At 42.2% G+C, this 23,494-nt stretch overlaps 2 protein-coding genes and 1 pseudogene across 5 annotated transcripts; 2 read left to right on the forward strand and 1 right to left on the reverse strand.

Annotated features, from left to right (window-relative positions):
* Positions 1-4,647: 4,647 nt before the first annotated feature.
* LOC135878309 (olfactory receptor 5AR1-like) lies at positions 4,648-7,430 on the forward strand. 2 transcript variants are annotated; one of them, XM_065403940.1, is made up of 2 exons: positions 4,648-4,659; positions 6,504-7,430. In XM_065403940.1, the coding sequence occupies exon 2, from the start codon at positions 6,516-6,518 to the stop codon at positions 7,428-7,430; it is 915 nt and encodes a 304-aa protein (XP_065260012.1). In that variant the 5' UTR covers positions 4,648-4,659; positions 6,504-6,515. The 2 variants fall into 2 exon arrangements, with proteins under 2 accessions (XP_065260012.1, XP_065260011.1); XM_065403939.1 differs by lacking the exon at positions 4,648-4,659 and having other exon boundaries at positions 6,474-7,430.
* Positions 7,431-10,165: 2,735 nt separating this feature from the next.
* LOC135878308 (olfactory receptor 5AR1-like) lies at positions 10,166-19,698 on the reverse strand. Of its 3 annotated transcripts, none has more exons than XM_065403937.1 (2): positions 19,687-19,698; positions 10,166-11,101 (listed from the first exon to the last, which is right to left on the reverse strand). In XM_065403937.1, the coding sequence occupies exons 1-2, from the start codon at positions 19,696-19,698 to the stop codon at positions 10,166-10,168; spliced, it is 948 nt and encodes a 315-aa protein (XP_065260009.1). The 3 variants fall into 3 exon arrangements, with proteins under 3 accessions (XP_065260009.1, XP_065260008.1, XP_065260010.1); XM_065403936.1 differs by lacking the exon at positions 19,687-19,698 and adding an exon at positions 17,889-17,908 and having other exon boundaries at positions 10,166-11,099; XM_065403938.1 differs by lacking the exon at positions 19,687-19,698 and having other exon boundaries at positions 10,166-11,122.
* A 388-nt stretch (positions 19,699-20,086) lies between these two features.
* On the forward strand, positions 20,087-20,849 carry LOC135877970 (olfactory receptor 5AR1-like; annotated as a pseudogene).
* Positions 20,850-23,494: the final 2,645 nt, after the last annotated feature.

The raw sequence follows: 23,494 nt of genomic DNA on the forward strand, positions 1-23,494 counted from the left end.
ACTTACAGCAATGCTATATATTGATCATATATTTTAAGGGCTAGAAAGGACAATGACATCGTTTAGTCTGACTGTATAACTCAGGTCACACTTCTATACAGTTATCCTCTGTATTAAGCCCATTAACTGGCATTTTATTAAGCGTATCTTCCGGAGAGCCATCGGGTCTTGATTTCACAGCAGCTCTAGCTGGATAAACCGTCACGTCCCATGGTAGTTCATTCCAGCCGTTAACCACCCTCACTGTTGAAAATGTGAGCCTCAGGACTAATTTGAATTGGGCTAGTTTTACTCTGAGCAACACGATATATTGTTCATTAGAACTAGGGGGAGAGGGGAGTTGGACCAAAATACTTTTTTTCTGAGGAACGCAGATTTGGGTTAACTGAAATATTTTATGAATCTGTGTCAACTGAGATGAATTGTTTTGCTTTGATCTAAAACCTCAGAAAAATCTAAAAGGTCTCAATATTTTAAGTTTCCCATTTAAAAGACTTTTTGTTTCAAAATTTACTTCAATTTTATTAAAAAAAATAACAATTGCAAAAACAGCAACTGATCAAGCAAAACATTTTATTCAACTTGTCAGTCTGCCAAAAAATTTGAAATTTTTGAAAAAAAAATCAATTTGGGTCAACCAAAAACTAAATTTTTCATTTATGTTTCAGACTAGCCAGCAACCCAAGAAATCAGCTATTCGCAGAGCTCTTTTGATCATACAATTTTTTTTCTCATCATTTCTATATACTGATTAGCCCTATTCTCACCACTGACACAATTCTATTGCGTTAGGAACCTGACTCTACAGCTAGCTAATGTAACTCCCTACATGGCCTCATAGAAGAATGCCATTTTCCGGTTTAGTTTAATCCTGTAAATTAAGAGTGTCCATACCAGGAGCTATTCAGGAATAGCTCTAGTGCCTTAAATTTACATATTACCTTGCTCAGGAATAGCTTCCCAATGCAAACAAGCCCCTGTTCTCACCAACACTGATTTAGAGCTTTACTTTCACCCCTCCATGCAGAGGTGGGACACCAAACAGCAAGGTTTAGCAGTGGGGAAATGAATTTATTTGATGTTTTTCCATCCCGAAGAACCCAATACAATTGGGCAAACATTCTGGTGTAGCTGAATATGCACTTTTCTCTGAAAAAAAGTTTCAGCCAAAGAATTTTGGCCAGCTGTAGTTAGGATACTTTCTACCCCATGGAAATGCCTTACGCTTAAATTCTGCTAGGTAGACTTGAGCCAAGGGATAATAGAGTTTAGCCCATTGTGATTAATGGTGAGAGGTCATAAATCCACTGAAGCACACTCAGATGCAACTTCCTCCGGGATTCAAGAGTTGACCCGCTACCCAACCCCATTCACGGGGGTTCTTTTATCTTGCATTAATAAAGTTTCAATGAAAAATATTAGAGCGCGATATTGGATCAATCATAGAATCATAGGATTGGAAGGGACCTCAAGAGGTCATAAGTCCAGTCCCCTGCACTCATGGCAGGACAAAGCACCATCTAGAATATCCCTGACAGGTGTTTATCTAACCTGCTTTGAAAAATCTCCAATGATGGAGATTCCACAACCTCCCTAGGCAATTTATTCCAGTGGTTAACCACCCGGACAGTTAGGAAATTTTCCTAATGTCCAACCTAAACCGCCCTTGCTGCAATTTAAGCCCAGTGCTTTCTGCACTGGAAAATACTGATTCATCAAAAATGAAATATTCTTGTGGGAAAATTCCAGTTTCAATGAATTACTCATTTAAAAAAATTGAAAGAAAAAAGAAGCTTAAAATTGTCTAAATGTTCATTTTTGACATTTTCAAAACGAAAAGTTGCCTTTTTTTAGTTCAAAATTAATGTTTCAAAATGTTAATTAGCTAATTATTTTGTTTAAGGTTCATATAATTTGAACTATTGGAACAAAATATTTTGATTGATCAAAATCAAATTTCCCCAGCTTTTTGGTTTGTGGAAAAAATGAAAATATCAGCTTTTGGGATGGGACTTTTTTAAATCTCCCAAATTTTCATGGGACAGGAAAACCATTTCCTGCCCAGCTTTAATCTTTGGTTCCAAACTAAAATAATCCACTCAGTGAATAAACAAGCATCTCCCTTAGCCTCCAGTAGAAGAGGTTTCATACTGTATTCAAACCTGAAGCCAATTCCTTATGGAAACTTTCCATATAATTTTATTAGAAAAATATGTCAACATTCTATAATATTCTTAAACCGACTGTAACTGAGCATTCTGCTGTATCCAGTCAATGAGTGTTATGTATTGCGGTATTAATGTTAACGGAATACATGGGCCAAACAGCTAGCTACATTTCAGGGCCCTGGGGATGTTCCAGTTGGAAGTAGAAACTGATGGGCTCTGGTATTTTGTTTTAATGCAGTCTCCTGTTTCTCTGAACTCAGGAGGGCCTAAGAAAGAATGGACCAATTTTTTACTTTACCACCCCCAGCTTATGTAGCCAGCAGTGACAGAAGCTCTCTCTAGCTTTTTCCGGGGTTATGCTGTGCTCATGCCTACTGCTTGGCTTTCTCACTTTTTAGTTAGTTGAGATGCTCTGGAACTGTTATTAATGCTGCTGTTGTTGACGTCTGATCCTGCTTTTTAGAAGACAAAACAAGACAAACAAACACAAAAAGGAAAAGACAAGAACAGCAAAGATAGAAAATGCAGCTTCTGTCTGTAGTGTTAACTTTCACTGCCGTCTCACTTCTGGAGAAACACAGGGATGGGACACAATCTTATTAGCCACTCTGCTCATGTTATTCCAGGCCAAGAAATGATCTGTGGAAACTGGTGTCCCATATTGCCTGTGCGAAGAATGATATAAATTCTTCATCTTGCCATCAGTCCAGAGACACAGAACATGCCAACTGAAATTAAAAACTTTGTCATCAAATATATTTCACAATGTACTCCTGGCAGCGATGGGGCTACCAGTTGAGAATTTCTCTGATTCAGGGCAATGGGGGCAGCTCATCTGGAAACTAAAAGAAGGAGAATACAGAGGACACTTGAACTTATGCTCAACTATTGGAGACAACAAATCTTTGTGATTATCCCCAATCTCCAGAAGGACGTACAGGATTTTTAATTATCTCATTTCTGCCTCGCCTGTGATTCTGAGTCTTGAGGTGCTGTCCCTAATGGCCACTGAAGCAAATATAAATACTCTGTATCATCAACACACCAGGGTTTAGAGGGAAGAATGAAATAGCTCTCTCTCCACTGGTAAGTCTCACAAGTATGGCTCCAACCGAAGTGGAATAAACATGATCTCTGATTATTCTTTTGAAGTTAGATTTTTCTGCACTCTGATTTTTGGCTATTTCAACCTTGTTTATTTTGTTTTTGCTTCAGCATAAAATACAGTTTCCTGACTGTTGGAGATATTTATTTTGGTAAGAACAAAATAGAGTAAGGGAGAAAATTGAAAATAAGGCATTTGGATGTCTAATATTTTATGTTTTGTGTAACTTATTCAGTCGAAAAGACTTTCACTATTCCTAAAGTGCCAAGAATTCTGATTTTTTTTAAAGTGGTTTTATTACTGGTTTAAGGGCACGGAATGACTTCCATAGGGCTGGAAGTTCTCAGTCTATACACAGAATATGTGCAGCCTAAATCAGATCCAGTACATCCATGGTCTTCAGATATTCTCCGCAGGTCAGAATTCACATTAGGAGGAAGAGAAAACAGGGAAAAGTCTGTGGGAAGGGTGCAAACCGCTTTCATCATGGTGCCTGTTCTGAGACCAAAAATAGGATTTCAATTTCAATAGCCTCCAGTAGCCCCTTAGCCAGCAATGGGTCAGATCTCAAAATGGTGTAAGTCAGTACAGCTCTATTGGAATTAATGGGTCAAAGTTTCAGCTGGTGTAAGTGGGCCATAGTTCCACTGAAGTCACTGTAGATTGGAGCCATGTAATTAATCTATCGAATCTGTCCCCATACACCCTTATATTTATCTATCTACTTAATCATCCAAAAAAGGATTTGACATAGGTATGAATATTAAGAATATTTGTATTTTACAGTGGAATGGCAACAATGTTTGAAGATAAAAAACCTCAGGCTTTGGGACATGGAGCTTGATGCAGGTTACTGTCTAGACTGAGGAGGAAACTTACCCCAGAACCATGTTATTCCATAATGCTTATTATGATGACTTGCACCTAACTCTGAAGCATACTGTAATGACTACCACAGTGAAGAAATAGATCATTAGGGGACCTGTTCTGGAAATTCCTGTGTTCTGTATATTTAATTTAAATAATTTAACTTTTTAACCCCCTGACGCAGGTAACATGACAGAAGGAACTGGCGGGATTGAGAGCAGTTTGTTTAATAATTAGGAATTACCCAAGCTATTTTCAGGTAACTTTCTATCTAGACTAAAAATCCGAAACAGGAACGAGATACTTCACAGCCATCGGCATACATCTCATATTAATTTCAGCAACATTGCTGACTGCATACTGTTCTCCTGCACACAGGTATACACCCGGAGTAGCTCAGCTGACGTCGTTGGGCTAATTAAGAGGTAGCCCATTTCCTGTTTTCTTGAAGCAAATGGAGATCATAATGGAACTCTCATTTGCTGGGAGTCTGTCTGTATCATCGCTTTCAGAGAAAATGTTGTGATCAGAGCTGGTCAGGTATGTTCCCACTAAACACTTTTTTCATCACCCATTCATCAAAACCGGAACTGTTTGCAGGAAAGGATCGGTTTGGGCAATTTTTTTCAACATGAACATTTTTGGGGGGAGGGGAGAAGCTTATAAATTGTTGAAATGTTTTTGTTTCAAAATAAAAAAAAATCCATTTTCATGATTCAACGTGCAAAGTCGTTTTGAAAATTCAGCTAATTGCAGCTAAAAAAAAATGTTTGCAACCAAACCAAAATGGTATCTAGAATGTATCCAAATCAAATATTTCAATTGACCTGAATTTAGTTCTTTTCCTGATTTTTGGTTAATAAAATTTTTCAGTGTTTTGACTCTGTCCCAATTCAAGACAGGAAAAACTGACAGTATCTCAGACATTGTCATGGGATAGGAAATCATTTCCTGCCCTGTTCTGCTCATGTTCTGGGGCAATGGCTGTCATGTATCAATGCATCAGAGTTCCGGGGAGAGCTTAATCACAGAAGCATTTTCTATCCAGTGTGCAGTCTCTGTCCACTCAGGCTGACCAGTGCTATCAGACAAACAGGATGTGAGGCCAGGCTCTGGTTTATCTTCAAGCCAGTTGCTCATGCAGCTCTCTGCACGCTCTAGCTAACCCACCCCTATCACGCAGGGAACACTAGTGGTACCATTCTCCCTGAATTCTGCCCATGTGCTTCCATTTTCTGTGAGTGCCTGAGACTTGCCCGGGTCTACACTCAGCAAGAGCCTGTCAGTGCCTAGTGCTGGATAAGCCAAAACCAGCAGCTTGCAGACTAGGTTGCCTGATACCATAGCACTTCCCCCTGCTGAATCTACACGGAAAAGGCTTTCAGTCTATGCCAGCTAAAAGCATCATTGCCATACAGAAAGATTTGCAATGTGTGGGAGAACATAGTTATAATGCACATCTGCAAAAGGTATGTTTTACCCCAGTGGGTTTATAACAGATCTCTATTATAGATGTCCACTATTAGGCGTCTAAATCCATCATATTTAGATACTGCATTTTAAATTGGCCCATGTTTTCAATAGAGCTGTGTGAATAATGGATTTTTTGGTTTGTGGCACTTTTAAAAAGTCAGAAAAAATCATTTGGGGTCATGCTGAAAAGGAATTTATTTATATGAAATTTTCAGCAAATCTTAAAGTAAAGAAAAAATATCAGGGTCAAACAGAATGGTTTTTTTAAACCTGAAACAAAATGTTTTGTTTTCCTTTTGAACATTTTAAAATAATTGTTTAATAAAAAAATAATTAAAGGAAAGTTGGAACTACAAGTCATGTCAAAACTAAAAAGATTTTGGTGTTGCTGAATCTGCATTTCTCCTGGGGGAAAAAAATGCAATTGAAATTTCTTTCCAGTTCTAGTTTTCAAAGGGGATAAGTACCAGAGCTCCCAGTGATGTCCGTGGGATCAGGAACAGAAAAGCAGGGCTAGTGAATGAACTCTAGTCCATTCACTGGTCTCTCTGTATATTCATTGACTTCCCTTTGCATACGGAACATTACCTTTCTTTGTTGCCTCTGACTGTATAGGCTATCAGGTTGGATGCACTTTAATACACAGTATGGGCTAATTCTCAGCATGACAAACCCTTAGCTGTAGTGGACAGTGTGAGCGTAATGCAAACAGTGCATTCCCTAGGATTGTTCCCTGATGTATTCCCACTGCCTCGGGTTGGTACAATATTTCATGAGGGAAGTCAGAATGAGTGTGAAGGATCCACTCTTGGTCCTTTCTTGGCTCCTGTTTAATTGTACATTTCACTTTTCCCCTGTAAAGGAGATCATGGTTGGAAGAAATGGCGGAGGGAAATCACACCATGGTTACGGACTTCGTTTTCCAGGGATTCATGGATCATCCGGAGCTTCAGGTCCCCCTCTTTGTGTTGTTCCTAATGATCTATGTTATCACCCTGGCGGGGAATCTAGGGATGATCATGTTGATCAGGTTCAACTCCCGACTCCACACCCCCATGTACTATTTCCTCAGCAATTTGTCTCTTGCCGATGTTGGTAATTCCTCGGTTGTTGCTCCCCGGTTGCTGATAACTTTTGTGGTTCAGGCCAAACCCATTTCCCTCGCTGCGTGCGCAGCACAGTTTTTCTTTGTCTGTAACTTTCTGACCAATGAAGCTTGCCTGTTGGCGGTAATGGCATATGATCGCTTCATAGCCATCTGTAACCCCTTGCTCTATAGCGTCGTCATGTCAAAGAGACTTTGTATATTACTAGTGGTTGCTTCGTACATATGTGGCTTTGTGAATGCAGTTGTTCAGACTCCATTTATATTTACCCTGTCCTTCTGTGACTCCAATGTCATCAACCATTTCTTCTGTGACATCCCCCCAGTGCTTAAGCTGTCCTGCTCCGACACCCACATCGCTAACATGGTGCATTTCACCTTGTCCAGTATAGTGGTCATGACTACTATTCTCATTGTACTATTCTCCTACATGTACATCCTCATTGCCATCCTGAAGATCCACTCTGCCAAGGGCAGATGCAAAACCTTCTCTACCTGCGCCTCCCACCTGACAGCCGTCACAATTTTCTACGGGACTGTGATCTTCATGTATTTACGACCCAGTTCCGGCTACACCACAGACCCAGACAAGATCATCTCTGTGTTTTATATACTCATAATTCCCATGGTGAACCCCCTGATCTACAGCCTGAGGAATAAGGAGGTGAAGGACGCCTTTAGGAAGATGATGAACAAGAAGGTTTGTTCATAGTTAATATAATTATTGGGATTTGTGCTTATCAATAAACAAGTGATGAATGAATAGTGAATTCTCTGAGTCATATCTCTGATTTCTTTGTTTTAACTGTGTTCTGTGGCTTGTTCCAAAAAAAAAATAATAATGTAATCCAAGCCTGTTAATCTTGGAAATTCAGTTTCCCAGGTTCAGGAATGACTGAGAGGCTGCAAAGATCACTATTGAAAGGGAGCATTTGTCACAGACCCCCTTCAGCTCCCCTTGCTGGATACCCACCAGCTGTGTTGAGGGGAATCCCAGCTTGGATCCCCAGATGTTTTAAGCTGCCAGAGACTGAATGGAGCCAGTCACTGCTGCAGTCTCGGGGTTCCTAGGCACACAATCAGGGTGCAGGCCCTCTGCCTAGCGCCCTTTCTGGAGAGCTAGAACCTGCTATCTAGCTGCCTAGTCCCTGGGCTCAGGGATGATTGTTCAGACTCTGCCGTAGCTTAAACACTCTCTGTCCTAGAATGCCACCGAACAGTGTGAGCCTTGTGGGTTACAGCTGAACTCTCCCACAGGGCCACACAGTATGTGTAAAGAATGTAACACAGAGAGGGACACTCTGAACTGGAATCTAACACTGTAGAGCTAATACTTCACCAATAAAGCACAAGCCCATTTAGAAAAGGACACACATCCTAACTTCAATGGACCTCACCAGCTCATCCTTTCCTTGGGAGTCCCCTGGGGTATCCATCTGTGTTCAGACAGACTGCTCCTCCACCTCCTCATCTAGCTCCTACATGCAGCTCCTCTCAGATCTAGCTGGTGAAACATGGCCAGGTAGAGCCCAAAATAGAGCAGCTTCTGCCCTTTTATAAACATCTTACTCTCTGTCAGGTGACCTCATGATCAGCCTCTTCCGATGACCAGATACCACTACCAGGCAACCACTCCTTTTTTTCCCCTCATCAACAGAAAGTTTAGATGGAAAATTTTCAACCACCCCCAACAAGGAACAGATCCCAAGCTCATTGAAGCCAATGAAAAGACTCCGATTGACTTCAGTCAATATTGGTTCAGACTGCAGGAGTTTAAGTGGGGATATTCAAAAGGCACCAAACTCCCATTCCAGGGAGTTGTCCAGGGAACTGGATGTCTAACTGCTCATTGAAAATGTGTATTTGCTCATGGGCAGTTGTCAATTGCACGATGGGGTTTCCAATCCTGTATCGGTATTAAAGTGTTGAAAGGAAAATAGCAGTGGAAGCAAAATGACTTTGGCCCCCACACACATTGCCAGTTTGGAACATCAGGATGTAATTCAATATAGTAACTTGTCCATAACTTTGACGTCCTTTTATGTTATGGCACTATAGCTTCATTCCATTTTGTACATATATGGCAAAATCATAAGCAGTATTCCTAGGAGCACAAGAAGTGGATTTAAGTGATCGATGATTCAGACAAAACTTCCCTGGACTAACCAGAGCATATCCAGTATGAATATTCAAATGTCACCATGTGTAGGAAGCTTGCTAGTGCTATGAATATTGATAGCCGCATCACACTAGTACTTCATATTGTGTACTAGTACATCACACTCGTACATCATTATAAATTGATTGGACTACATTCATTCTTGATCTGTCCCCATATCATTCTCTCAAGACAAGGAAGTTACTTCAGGGACGAACCTGTCTCATTGTTTACAAAGTCCAAAGAAAGCCAAAGAAAGCAGACCATTGATATACACCTCTACCCCGATATAATGCGACCCGATAGAACATGAATTCGGATATAACGCGGTAAAGCAGTGCTCCGGGGGGGCGGGGCTGCGCACTCTGGTGGATCAAAGCAAGTTCAATATAATGCGGTTTCACCTATAACGCGGTAAGATTTTTCGGCTCCCGAGGACAGCGTTATATCGGGGTAGAGGTGTAATTTCAGGATTGCCAGAGAAATTCTTTCATAGGTTGGAGAGAAGATAAATAAACAAAAGTCCTACATAAAACGGCAACAGTTTTCAATGAGTAAAACCAGTGGTTCTCTGGCCTGTGACCCCATGTTAAACAGAAAAAAAGGTTTGAGAACCCTATTAAGTTTTGGGATGCTCCCCTTCCATCTAACCGTGAAGACAGGGAGGCTGGTTGTGATGACTGGAAACAACCTCTTCTGTTGAGAACTCAGGAGTAAAACAACATCCTCTTAATGTTGGCATGATGCAGAGGTGAGAAAAGATGCTCTGATTTGGTGCAGGCTAGCTCTGCATGATAAAGGTCAACTCTGCATTATTCAGACTAAGTCTCTAAGCTCACCATAGAGGACTTTTCTGGGGAATTTATCATTACACATTCTGATAACATGACCTATCTACCTAAGCTGAGTTTTGATAATCGTTACCTCAGTTCTGGTTGCTTTTATTCGGTATGTTTAACAGTGCCCTCCACTGGATGAAATCTCAGAACCGAGGAAGGATACATACAATCTTCTCATCCTCTCACCTGAACTCCAACCTGGCCTAAAACATAACAGGCAACAGCAATTGTCCTTTAAGCCAAATGTCAGAGCATCTTGTTGATTCTGCATAGTGTCACAGACCCTCATTCATGGATCTTAAAAACAGCAATTTCTAATATTGTATTTGACTGGGTTCCATTATATGATTTTCTGTACATCACATGGAGTGGCTGAGTCATAGAAATAGGATAATGATACAGAGAACTCACTCTTATTCCATCTACTGTTTATTGGTTAAAATATAATGATTATAATGACCAAGAAAAAATCTTCCTGTATATCACCCTTTTAAAGGCATCATTTACCTCCTTGTTTCTCAGGCTGTAGATCAGGGGGTTCAACATGGGGATCACAAGGGCATAAAACACAGAGGTAACCTTGTCTTGGTCCATCACGTAGCTAGAACTGGGTCTTAAATATATACATATCAGCGTCCCATAAAACATAGTGACGACTGTCAGGTGGGAGGTGCAGGTGGAAAAGGTTTTGCGTCTCCCCTTGGCAGAACGGATCCTGAGAATGGCCAGAAGGATGCACATGTAGGAGACTAGGACACCCAGGAAAGTAGTCATTCCAATTACAGTAGAGAAAGTGAAAAGTACAAGGTCAGTGACATGGGTGTCAGAACAGGACAGCTTCAGCATAGGGGGCACATCACAGAAGAAATGGTTGACAACATTGGAGCTGCAGAAGGACAGACTGAATATAAATAGAGTTTGCACAATTGAATTCACAGAGCCACATACATATGTACCAGCCACTAACAGGACACAGTGTCTCTTGGACATAATGGCTCTGTATAGCAGTGGATTACAGATAGCTTTGAAGCGGTCATACGCAATCACAGCCAGGAGGCAACATTCATTGGTCACAAAGAAACAGACGAAGAATAGCTGTGCCGCACACTCAATCAAAGGAATGGTTCTAGTCTCTGCTACAAAGGTCATTAGCAACCTGGGAGCTATGGCAGTGGAATATCCAATATCTACAATGGACATCTGGCTTAGGAAAAAGTACATGGGGGTATGAAGTCGGGTTTCAACCATGATTAACGCTATCATCCCAAGATTCCCCATCAGGCTGACCACATACATCACTAGGAACAACATAAAGAGGGGGATCTGTAGATCTGGATGATCTGTGAATCCTACGAAAATGAACTCGGTCACCGTGGTGTGGTTTCTCTCTGCCATTTATTCCAGAAACGCTCTCCTCTGCTGGTGAAAAAAAAATAAAGATTAAAATTAATCACTGGCCAATAAAGTACTGAGTACAAATCGCTCATAATCCCTGTGATTGTTCCTGGGAAACAGTGTATAAACATAATACAGCTGAAATACATCAAAGGACACTCCCAGGGAATGTTCTCTTTGTATTCCCCACAAACTTTCCATTAGAGATAGGACATGTTACAGCGACAGAAATATTGTGTACTCTGTGTTAGGGTGACCAGATGTCCCGATTTTATAGGGACAGTCCCGATTTTGGGGGCTTTTTCTTATATAGGCACCTATTACCCCCCACCCCCATCCCGATTTTTCACACTTGCCCTCTAGTCACCCTACTCTGTGTTAATATGCATGAAACCATCCAGTGGGTCAAATCTATAAAATAAGAGATATATAGATTGGGAGTGTTTAGTTTAGAAGGGAGGCAAATAATCTATCAATGTATGCAAATAATCAATGCTATAGTGCAGGGGTCGGCAGCCTTTCAGAAATGGTGTGCCAAGTCTTCACTTATTCACTGAAATTTAAGGTTTCGCGTGCCAGTAATACATTTTAACGTTTTTAGAAGGTCTTGCTCTATAAGTCTATAATATATAACTAAATTATTGTTGTCTGTAAAGTAAATAAGGTTTTTAAAATGTTTAAGAAGCTTCATTTAAAATTAACTTAAAATGCAGATCTTATCAGTTTAGTGTGATCCTTGCCCTTGTATTTCCTTGCTGAGTTTTCCAGTGTCCCCAGGCAGGCAGCAGGCTGAGCGGGCAGCGGCCGGGACCCCGGCTGGCAAGAGGCCAGCGTTTGGAACCCCAGACCGTCAACGGGCTGAGTGGGGTGGTGGATAGAACCCCAGACCGGCAGCGGCTCACCTGCTGTCGGTCTGGGGTTCCGTCTGCTGACTCCTGCCAGACCAGGTCCCGGCCGCTGGCCCCGCTCAGCCTGCTGCCTGCCTGGGGTTCCGTTTACCCAGGCAGACAGTGGGCTCAGTGGGGCCGGCGGCCAGGACCCTGGCTGGCAGCAGCGTGCCAGTAAAAATCAGCTCGCATGCTGCCTTTGGCACGTGTGCCGCAGATTGCCGGCCCCTGCTATAGAGTTTATTCATTGTCATTGATTTTCTCTTCCTAATCTAAATGACCTCAATGGGCACAAGAGATGCTCAGCACCCCTTTTATATAGGTGCCTAAATATAGATTTAGGGCCTAATATGAGGCAGCCCTAGCGGAAAAGTTTGGTTTCACTGTCTATGTAGCCTTAAAGTGTCACTGTCCTATTGGAGTCAGTGTACATTTTACAGACATTCTTTGTAACCATGTGCATTATTTTTCCTCCCTGTTACAAGTCCTCCTAGAGGTAATAACACTTGTAGGTGGTGTGGACTGTAACTGATTCTATGATTACTTTTGACTCATAGATTCATAGAGCCTAGAAATGAGAAAATGTATCTCCTAGGGATAAATACTAAGTTAACCTGTGGAACTCCTTGCCAGAGGATGGTGTGAAGGCCAAGACTATAGCAGGGTTTAAAAAATAACTAGATAAATTCATGAAGGATAGGTCTATCAATGGCTATTAGCCAGGATGTGCAGGGATGGTGTCCCTAGCCTCTGTTTGCCAGCAGCTGGGAATGGGCAACAGGGGATGGATCACTTGATGATTACCTGTTCTGTTCATTCCTTCTGGGGCACCTGGCTTGGGGCACCTGGCTTTGGCCACTGTTGGAAGACAGGATACTGGGCTGGATAGACCTTTGGTCTGACCCAGTCTGGCTGTTATGTTTCTATGGAATTTCACTGCTACATGCACAAAGAAATGCTCAAAAGATAATAATAATGACGTTTCTTACCCGTCATGGTGTAGGTGTACACGCAGTAAATTCCATTGTGGTTTGTATTTGGTGGAGGAAGATATGGGCTGGTTTGACTCCTCATTAACCAATTGACTTCAGCTGAACTATACATTCACACTTGTGTGACTGAGATCAGAATCTAGCCAGTGACATGGTAACACAATGTGAGATGTGTGCGGATGGGACCAAAGCATCTCATGTCGGATTGTAATCTTTAGGATAGAAAGAAAATGAGTTGGAGATAATTTGGGAGTTTCCTAGTGACTGGAAAAACACAGGTCTCTGGATTCTGCATATTCCCTCTGTCTTGACACCTGTGCTAGACGAGTAAAAAGAAATGAAATTATTTTTAGTAAATATAGGGAACATAGGAATTTCCATACCAGATCAGACAAATGATGCATCTAAATTGAGTATTGTCTATGCATTAGCAGTCTTTGCTGTGTGCTTCAGGTAAAGGGGCAAAGCCCTTGCAGTAGGAAGTTATTCAATAACATGCCTATAGGGGGATTTTCACCCTACATCCAGGCAATTAGTGGTTGCCTCGTGCTCTGAAGCATGAAAGTTTACATCCCTTGCAAATGTCAATGTCATACCTGATGTAACTGTTCTTAATATTTATACTATGAATCAACCCCTCCCCCCCCCCCCCCCCGAAATAAAACATACAACAAAACCTGCTCAAAAGACTTGATTAAGATTGAAAAGTTCCGCAATTGAAAATTAGGAAATGCCAGATTTGTGGTTGCCCATGCAACCTTAATTCTGCCCTCTTGGGTGTTTGCACTATGATAGTCTTTAATTACATTATCACATGCAGTTTTTTCTTAGAACCACTGGATCCCTGCCTTATTCAGAGTATAGAACAGACTAACTTTTGGGTGACTGAGTAGACAACCTAAATGATGGTCTGTTAATATAGTTTTGCATATGTAATTTCCTGGGTTTATAAAAAGGCAAAACTCAATTCCGTCACAACACCTCCATTCTGCATCCTCTTGGTTTGCACCTGTAACCACCTGCAGTGCATTACAGACTTCTACCACTTGCGCTACAGGCCTTTGCAAGAGCAGGCTGTTTTCCTATAGCTGACCGGGGAGCTGTGTAGGATCTGCTGGGAGCCTGGCCCAGTATTCTACCTCTCTCTTCCTCTGGGGAAACTAGGGGAGAGTCTGTCCACATAAAATCCTCAGAGACGGGAATGAACCACTGGGCCATGTATGTAATGCAGAGGTGGCTCTCTCCTGCCTCAATCAACTCTGGTTGAGCAGATCCAGAAGCAGTCACTATTCCAGGTGCAACATTGTCAACATCTGCTGCTTTTTTTGGTGGTAACACGGGCCCATCTGTTTAGAATACAGGTATTATACTGGCAGGAAGCTCAAATTTTGCTCACAACTGAAGCAAGAAAGGGGTGACAGTGGTTGTCAAAAGCTATAACTCAGCTAAACCTGAATAGAATTTCATGGGGAAAAAACAAAAAACAACAAAACCAAAAATGCTCTTCTCAAGTCTGAGGGCTTTCTCCCAACTAAATTTCAAAAACTTGCTGCAAACAATGGAGGTGTTTTAGCTTCTCGAAAACAAGAATGCAAGAAGCTGTTAGAATGGAAAGTGCTCAGTAACCTAATACAGGGAACACGACTAGCTCCTCCAGTAGTAAATGCTGGATTCCTTTTATTATTATTAAATATAGAGCTGATAAAGGTGCTTGATTGTGTAACCTAAGCTCACACTTCATAGTTCTCTGTCCCCCTCCAGAGGCTGGACCACACAGAGCTAACACAAACAGACATTTTAAATCAGGTAGTTCATTTTTTTAGATCCCGAGGTCCTGGGCTTGATCCCCAGTGTCAATGACAGAACCGAGAGTACTGACTTACAAGTGATATTAAGCTGAGGCAGAAATATTATGTTCCTCCCCAGAACAGGCACACAACCAGGTGTGTGACAGAAAGTTTTCTGAGGACTCTATGTCTGGTCCTCTTACCTGCTGGTGTGCATCAGCCTTGCCCTGCAGACTGTCAGAAGGAGATGTACTATTGTAGACTGGACTCTTGAGTTGCCTTTAATTTATGCTGTACCCATTCTGTGTGTAAATAGAGAACTTCAGTTCTTCAAATGGTCACTCCAGCACCAGATCTGCTCTAGAATTTTTGAGCTAGCACCACAATTCATCACACAAAAGAACACATTTGAGACTAAATAAATGAGATGGCAAAATAAGACATAAGAAAACAAGAGATTATATTTTATGGTTTTCTCTGTCTGCTATTTATCTTACACTATTTGGTTTTTCTGCAAATAGATACCGTCAACATAAGCAATCCTGTAGCATCATGTACCTTTTTCCACTGTGTTTTATTCTGAAGCAGAAAAGCCAAAAATAAATATCAAGTCAAAATATCCAAAAAGCTGATGACAGGGAATCTAATTTAACGTCTAAAAGATCGAGAGAATATTTATTTCTACTCTGTCAGAGCTGAGTGGATTAAGCCGACCTGTGGAGAAAGAGGTGTGTTATCACCGATCCCAGTAGAATGGTGTGTGGCTGACACAAGTGATTCTTATTTGGATCGGTGGCAACTAGGGACAAAATCCCTGAAGCAGCGTGAACCTCAGAAGAGATAGTTAAAATGTCTTTTATGTCTCCTGGAGATTGGGGATAATAAATCACAGAGTCCAAAGTAGAACAGCTCCAACAGGAGAGACTACCACACCAGAATATCCCATACTTCAGCGGCTAGAGTGCCCACAGGAGAGGTGGTCAAATCTCTTCTCCTGTGAGGTGGAAGGGCTGAGCATCTCCATGCTCAGAAAGAAGTAGCCGTGTGCATACTCAAAGGCTGAAACAGGCACAAAGGAGCTTTTACTGCAAAAATGTAGGTGCCAAGTGAGTTTAGGCACCTATAGGGTTTGGCCTCAGCTGAGTGGGGATTTCAGGAATAGCAATGGGGCCTGGTTCTGAATTGAGATGCCCAAAGTGGCAATTAGATTTAGGAGTACAGATTTCATCTCTGCCACGTGCCAACACTTGGATCTGGCCTACAGCCGAAAGATTTACAGGTCTTGCTATATCTGCTAGGGATGAGTTTGTCTACTGATAATAATTATACTGGTATAAGCATCAGTGTTGATGATGTTATACCCATATAAAGGTGCCATATACTGGAATAGGTCCATACATTATAGGCCAGAGAGGACCATTGTAACCAGCTAGTCTGACATCCTGTGTAACACAGACCATAAAGGAAATTTTGAAAGTCTTGATTCAGGTGAACCCCCAATCTTTGCATCACCGGGCCCTTTAGCAGGGATCATGGACTAGCCATTGCACCCCAAAGCTCCCTATCACATTGCACGAGTGCTTTCTCCCTAGCATTAGCCTAGAATAAAACACCTTTACCCTGATGCAACGGAGGCTATGCTACAGGGTAGAGCTGAGTGAAATTCAGCATTTCCATGCCATAGGAAAAACTGACTTTTCAACATGTGTCTGCATCCCAAATCAAGGCAAAAAAGTTAAAATATTAACATTTTGAACAGAATGGAAATTCTGAAAAATGTCCTTTTGGAAATGTCAAAATGTTTTGTTTGAAATTTTTGATCAACATGAAACACTTGGACATTCCAAAATTGAAATGTTTCATATCGGTGTATTGACCTGACTTAAAAGGCTGCTGCCTGCCTCAGATTGAAATGTATTTATTTGGAAAATTTCAGCTTGGTTTGCCATTTCTGAGACTGAAGCTAGGGGGAAAAAAGACATTGTTTTGCCACAATATATATAGCTGATGCCTTTTCCTCTGAGAAGCTCTGGTGACCCCCAGCTTTGCAGCAGTGACTTGCAATTTGATAGGGCGGTGCCTTATGCAATTCCCATGAAAATCAGCCCAAATTTGACTATTTGAAAAATGGCTGTGCACACAGGATCAATGAAGATTTGCAAGAGCTTCCCAGTTTAATCCCCTCAAGATTCCATCTGCCCTGGGGAGGCAACATCCCAGGGATTCTGGGGGCTGAGCAGGATTTTCCCAGCAATTCCAGATCTGGGCTGTTGCAGGGTCTCCAATTAGGCACCCAAAATTAGCAGCAAGTTTTGATCTTAATTTCTCTGTGCTTGAGTTCCCTACCTCACAGGGGTATTTGAAAATAAATTCAGACACTATAGTGATAAACACCATAGAAAAAGCACACAAGCAAATTATAAATTCTGTTTTCAGAGCAGGGTTAGAATAGTTTAAATAAGACCTGGTATAGCACAGCCCTCTTGGTACCTGCTGGGCTGACAAGTCACTCAGAAACCCTGAGGTTCAGTAACCACTGGTGTCATTCACTTACAGGTTCTGTTCCCACCACCTTTTTGCCATACACAGCTTGGGTTCTCATGTCTACACCTAGGAGCACTGCACTATCTCTACCACCACTCCCTTGACCTCCCCCACTTTTGGCTTCCTTCCTCCCAGCCTTTTCTATAGCCCCAGGCTAATTGGGTGGGTAACTGTCTCCCATTCACCAATTAGGTGCAGGTTTTTCTAGCCAGCTCCAATTTGCTTCCCTTAATGGGAGCTGGCGTGACAAGGGGCTGAGTGACCAGCTCTTGCCCAGCCCCTGTCACACCTGGGCCCACACATTGAATGATGAGGCTAAAACAAAATCCTGAACAGCTGCTCACAATTGGGCCCTGTTCATTCTCTGCACTCAAGCCGGCTGGGAGCTTTTTAATAAAATGGATTTTCCACCAAAAATATGGATTTGCCAAATCGAAATGTTTTAGTTGGAATGTCTCAGTTTTGATTAAACATTTCTCAGGTTCAGGATGGAATTTCTGGTTAAACTCCAGAGCCATAGAGAGAGCAACCCCCAAAATAGCGAAATCCCAGCTATCAGGGCACTCACCTGGGATGTGGGAGACCCATATTCAAGTCCCTTCTCTGCCTAATTAAGAGCAGGGAAATAGATTTATATTGCCAATATGACAGGTGAGTGCCCTAATGTCTGCCCTGTTTTCTATTCTATGGTGCATCTCAGTCTCTCCTGTTGGAGCTGTTCCACTTTGTATGAATAATAAAGGATTCATTGAGAGAGAAAGTCTATCTTGATAGCCGAGTGGTTGTAAGCCTGATCTGGGACGTGAGACCCAGGTCCAAGTGCCTGATTTGGAATGGGGTCTTGAATCTGAGTCTCCCTCATGTGACAGTATGAACCACATGGGGGAACAAAACAAACAAAAAAATAGAAGCCAAGCAGCTGACTCTAATTATCTACTCCTTCCAGTGGCTGTTGTGAGTAGAAGGAGTCTGGGGACTATATAAGCCAGACCTAACTCAGTCCAGAAGAGTTAGGAGTAGAGGCAATACCTAAGTAGACTGAAGCAATGCTAAGGAGGGGAAAATAAAACAGCTCTCAAAAGGGGAAGAAGGAGTTGTGATCACCTGAGGGGGGAATATTGAGTTTGGGGAGTGTTGGGCATGGCCTCAGGACCAGCGTCCACAAGAAAGTGTGGGTTTTCCTAGAGGGAAGAGCGCTATGGGGAATGGCGCTACAGATGATGGACATAGAATCATAGAAGATTGGGGTTGGAAAAGACCTCAGGAGATCAGCGAGTCCATCCCCCCTGCTTGAACCCCAACTAAATCATCCCAGCCAGGGCTTTGTCAAGCCAGGCCGTAAAAACCTCTAAGGATGGGGATTCCACCACCTCCCTAGGTAACCCATTCCAGTGCTTCACCACCCTCCTAGTGAAATAATGTTTCCTAATATCCAACCTAGATCTCCCCCACTGCAACTTGAGACCATTGCCCCTTGTTCTGTCATCTGCTACTACTGAAAACAGCCAAGCTCCATCCTCTTTGGACTTGGATGATGACAAACTGATGCACCCCTTTCTATAAATGTTACTACATTCTCCCCAGCATCCTTTCTCCCCCAACCTTTTCTGTGGTGGTCAAGTCATCCTGACCCACCAGGCAATTGCTTGGTGGCATTTTTAGTGGTGGTATCTGGGGCTTAGCTGGAGGACCAAGTCACATTAGCGACGGTCAGCTGGTCTCCCTGGAGCTGTTGAAAATCCACCAGTTTATCCCTTATCCTAGATGAGTGCCGTAACCACTGGGCTACTGGCTAATAAATTTGTTAGTCTCTAAGGTGCCACAAGTACTCCTGTTCTTTTCACTGGGCTACTGGCTATTCATGGGTTGGGCTTCTCTATCTCTCATTTTCTGTGAAGTTTTTCCAGAAGACCAGGTTTCATCCCAATATAGAATGGGAAAATATTTTGAAATCTTGAAAATGTTCAGGGGATGGGAAATCTTTTTCCTACCCATGTCTACTCTGTACCCACTGCCATAGGGATTGAGGAATACCCAAGCTGAAATCACACCTTGGAATGGTGCATAGATATACCCAATCAGAAAAAAACCCTATTTTTAGAACCTGTTACAGTCCTTATGTTAGCTAGCACTTATGGTTACCTAAATGTATTATTGCCCTTTGATGCCAGTGACTCTATAAAGTTGAGCAGATCTTTCCATTTAATATCTAGCCTTCAGGAAGAAAAAAGACATTCAGTGACATGAATGTCTCTACAGGTACATACTATCCCTGCAACATCTTTCTGCTGGGGATTCACAGCGTGGGACACAGATCCTTCGTAGGACCCTTGCTCTGAGTTTCAGTGGTGCCAAGTGCCATCAACTCCCACTGACATTGTTGGAAGCCGGAAGAGAAAACCAGTGTAAATGAAAACATCCTATACCATTCGTTATTGTCTATACATTTACAAGAGATGATTTCCCTCCTTTCCAAACTAATCCGATTAACAACAGAGAGGGTGTGCGGGGGAGACAGGGATGGCAAAGGCCTGTGCCCTAAGGGACATTTCTGGCATGGGAACGATTCAGATTTGGACAGTCTCTCATATTGTGACGGAATCTCTGCATGTATTTAATTGAATGCAAAACAGTGCACAGTGTGCTGTGTTTCTGTGCGGAGACCGTGCACTAGCTCCAGGGGGAAGGGTGTGCATAACCCATAGTACATTCCCCAAGACACACTATTTCACAGGAGCAGTCAGAGTTATTGCAAGGAATCCACACATGGTCCCTTTTTGGCTCCTGTTTACTTGCAAATTTAGATTTCCCCCCCCTCATACCAATGTGACACAGTTGATTTTTCTGGGATTCATGGACCACCCAGAGCTGCAGGTCCCACTCTTCATGTTGTTCCTACCAAGCTATGTTATCATACTGGTAGGGAATCTTGGGATGATTGTTTTCATCAGGATTGACTCCCATCTTCACACCCCTATGTGCTTCTTCCTCTGTAATCTGTCCATTGTAGATATTGGTTATTCCTCTGTCATTGCACCTAGGATGTGCATGAGTTCTGTAGCAGAGAGTAATAGAATCATTTCATTCACTGAATGCGCTGTGCAATTTTTCTTTGTCTGTGTCTTTGCGACCAATGAATGATGCCTTCTGGCCACGATGGCCTCTGATCGCTTCACAGTCATCTGTAACCCACTGCTCTAGAGGGTCATCATGTCCAGGAAACTGTGCACTGATAGTTGTTGTGTCTTTGTGAATTCAACTGCCTGAACAATTTCTATATTCAGCTTGTCTTTCTGTCACCCCAGTGTCAGCAATCATTTCTTCTGTGACATCCCTCCCCATCCTTAACCTGTCCTGCTCTGACATACACCACACAGATGTTATTCATTTCACCTTGTCGACTATATTTGTCATGATTACTATCCTAGCTGTTCTAGTCTCTTATATGTACATCCTTGTAGCCATCTGTGGTCAGATGTTGGCTGGGTGTGTGTTCTTTCAGAGTGCTGTCCTAGCTCTGTGCAAATAGTGGAAATAGAAGACCTCAATTAAACAGCCCAATAAATCCACAGACTTGATTTTCAGCAAAGGCACCCGGCCAGGTTTACTGTCAACAAAGCCCGGTAATAGCGCCTGGATGGAGAGTAAGACATGTATGCTCGTGACAATGGATGCAGCTCAGTCAGTGGCATGACTTTCCACTGCTCCCTAGGCTGGCCAAAGACACTCCCTCTGAGATACAACTTTATACACCAATACAAACAAGTTACGTATTGCCCCTGACATATCAGAGTGACACCCTCTGACGTATTAGGGTGCCACCCATTGCCAAGGGCTGCCCATTACTTTGTCAATGTTGGTTTGATTAAAACATCTCTATCCATCATGATATCATCCTGACCTTATCCTTAAGATGGGTCAGCATGCTCCTGTTATCTCTGGGGAATGTGTTTGGTATCAAGGTGTTCTGGTGCCAGCTTTCTGGACTGTGTTGGTGTATATATTTCTGTGCCTAGCACTACTTAAGCATGTGTGTTTCTGCAATATCAGCCCTGTTCTTGCCAGATTCTGTGAAAGGGGCCTGCCTCTTGCTCACAGCTTGGCTTTGCTATATAGCTGCAAAGTTTTGATTACTTTAGCTCAGGCCTCACACCAGGCCTCTGATACATGGCCTTATGTTTCAGGCCATCTTCTTACTACACCATCCTGAAGATCCACTCTGTTAAGGGAGACTCAAACCCTTCTGTACCTGTGCCTCTCACCTGACAGCTGTCACTACCTTCTACAGTACTCTGATTTTATGTATTTATGACCCGGTTCTGGCTACACCTTGGACCAAGACAACATCATCTGTGTTCCCTATGCTGAACCCCCTGATCTACAGCCTGAGAAACAAGGAGGTGAAGGACTCCATTAGAAGGATGATATACAGGAAGATATTTTCTCAATAAATATCATTATTGATTTTTTAAAAAAATCAATAAACAGCTGTGAGAGAGGGGCAAGTTCTCTGTGTCACCATCCTGATTTCTCTGATTGCACCATTTCTTTGATTTGCACAAAAATGATTGTGCATAATGCGGGCTTGTTAATATTGGCAATCCCAATAGGAACATAGGACAGGAAGTGACCCCCCTCCCCAGGTCATTGAGTCCAGTCTACTGCAGGCAGCAACATGATAAAATCCCATTCATAAACTTATTCAGTTCCGCTTTAAATCTAGTTAGGTTGCATAACTCCACTAGCTCTAGAGGGAGGTTGTTCCTGAACGTCACTCCTCTGATGGTTAGAAACCTTCTTCCACTTTCCAGACCAACTTTATTCATGGCCATTTTATACCCATAAATAAGAAAGAGGCCAGGGCTAGCTGACCCTGGTTTCAATCCGCCGACCACTGGGTTATTATGGGAGTAGCACACTTCCAGCATTCTACTTAGAGGGTGTCTGCAGTTTGTTGTAATCAGTAAGGCCAGACCTCAAGAGGGTCTGTTTGTAAATCACAGGCCTCTTATACTTGATTTAAAGGTGAGTTGCAGTTACCATTAGTGCTTTAGGTTGGGTGCCCTCTGTAGGTAAAAGGATGCTGAAATCGTACAAATAGCTGAGCTGTTCTGAAATTGCATCTCAATAGAGGACGCAGTTAAATATACAGGCCCATACATTTTATATTCTCTCTCGTTAGACTGTGCTCAACTCCCAGTGTGCTAAGATCACAGAATCTCCATTCCAGCACTACCATTACAGAATTTTAAGGAGGCCAGGACTGCAGAGAACAGCACATCTCAATCATGTGGGATCAGAGAGAGAACTCAGGGCCTGGTATGTGGAAAATATTTCCATGAAACTCATAGATCATGTGAAATTCACTCTGATTCCAGTGCAGACTCAGATATGGACCTATAAACAGTCAAGGAGGGTAATGGACAAAGTTGACAATGCGGATGATTCTTAGGAAGAACTGATTAAACAACGTCAGAATAACCACTGCATGGGCCGCTGACAAAATGCCAAGATGGAAACAGCCCATCGCCTAATATACCATTGTTTTCATTCTCCAATTGGTGGAGACTGAATTGTCTATAGAAGGTAGATCAAGAACATCTCTTCTCCGGTCTCATAACACAAGAACAGGAGAAAAATCAATCAAATTAAAAGTTAGGAAATTCAAAATCAAGACAAGTCCATTTTCACAAAATGTATGATGTTTCTAGGGAACTCATTGCCACAAGAAGTAATTGTGGTCAAGAATTTAGTGAGGTTCAAAAAGGGATAGGATATTTATATGCATATGCAGAATATCAAGAGTTATAATTAAAGAAAATATTTTTGGGAGAGAGATTAAATCTCATGCTTGAAGGTTTAAACTAATCTCTAACTATTGGAGATTAGGAGGAGACCTAATGTTGGGGGCAGATTCTCCCACATCTGCCTACTGTGAGGTTCTTACACTTTCCTTAGAAGCATATGGTATAAGCCACTGCCATAGACAGGCTATTGGACTAGATAAACCTTGTGTCTGATCCTGTCTGCTAATCCCTATGTTTCTGAGACAGAGGGGAACTGGTAGCTTCTACAGGTTAGTTCAGTCATGGAACAAGAGTCTGCCCCAGAACTTCCCCACACTCTGCAGGGTTATGATTAGGAAGCTGTGAACATAAGACAATTCACACTTGC

This window comes from Emys orbicularis, chromosome 4 (genome assembly GCF_028017835.1).
Source record: "Emys orbicularis isolate rEmyOrb1 chromosome 4, rEmyOrb1.hap1, whole genome shotgun sequence".
NCBI classification, from domain to species: domain Eukaryota; kingdom Metazoa; phylum Chordata; order Testudines; family Emydidae; genus Emys; species Emys orbicularis.

What these genes read in the sequence shown, in the direction of transcription:
- LOC135878308 (XM_065403936.1), bottom strand. Translation starts at nt 17,908, where the DNA reads ATGGGTCTCCCACATCCCAG. An exon ending in ATGGGTCTCCCACATCCCAG is followed by an intron (nt 11,100 to 17,888) that starts GTGAGTGCCCTG and finishes AATGGCAGAGAG; the next exon opens with AAACCACACCACGGTGACCG.
- LOC135878309 (XM_065403939.1), top strand. Translation starts at nt 6,495, where the DNA reads ATGGCGGAGGGAAATCACACCATGGTTACGGACTTCGTTTTCCAGGGA.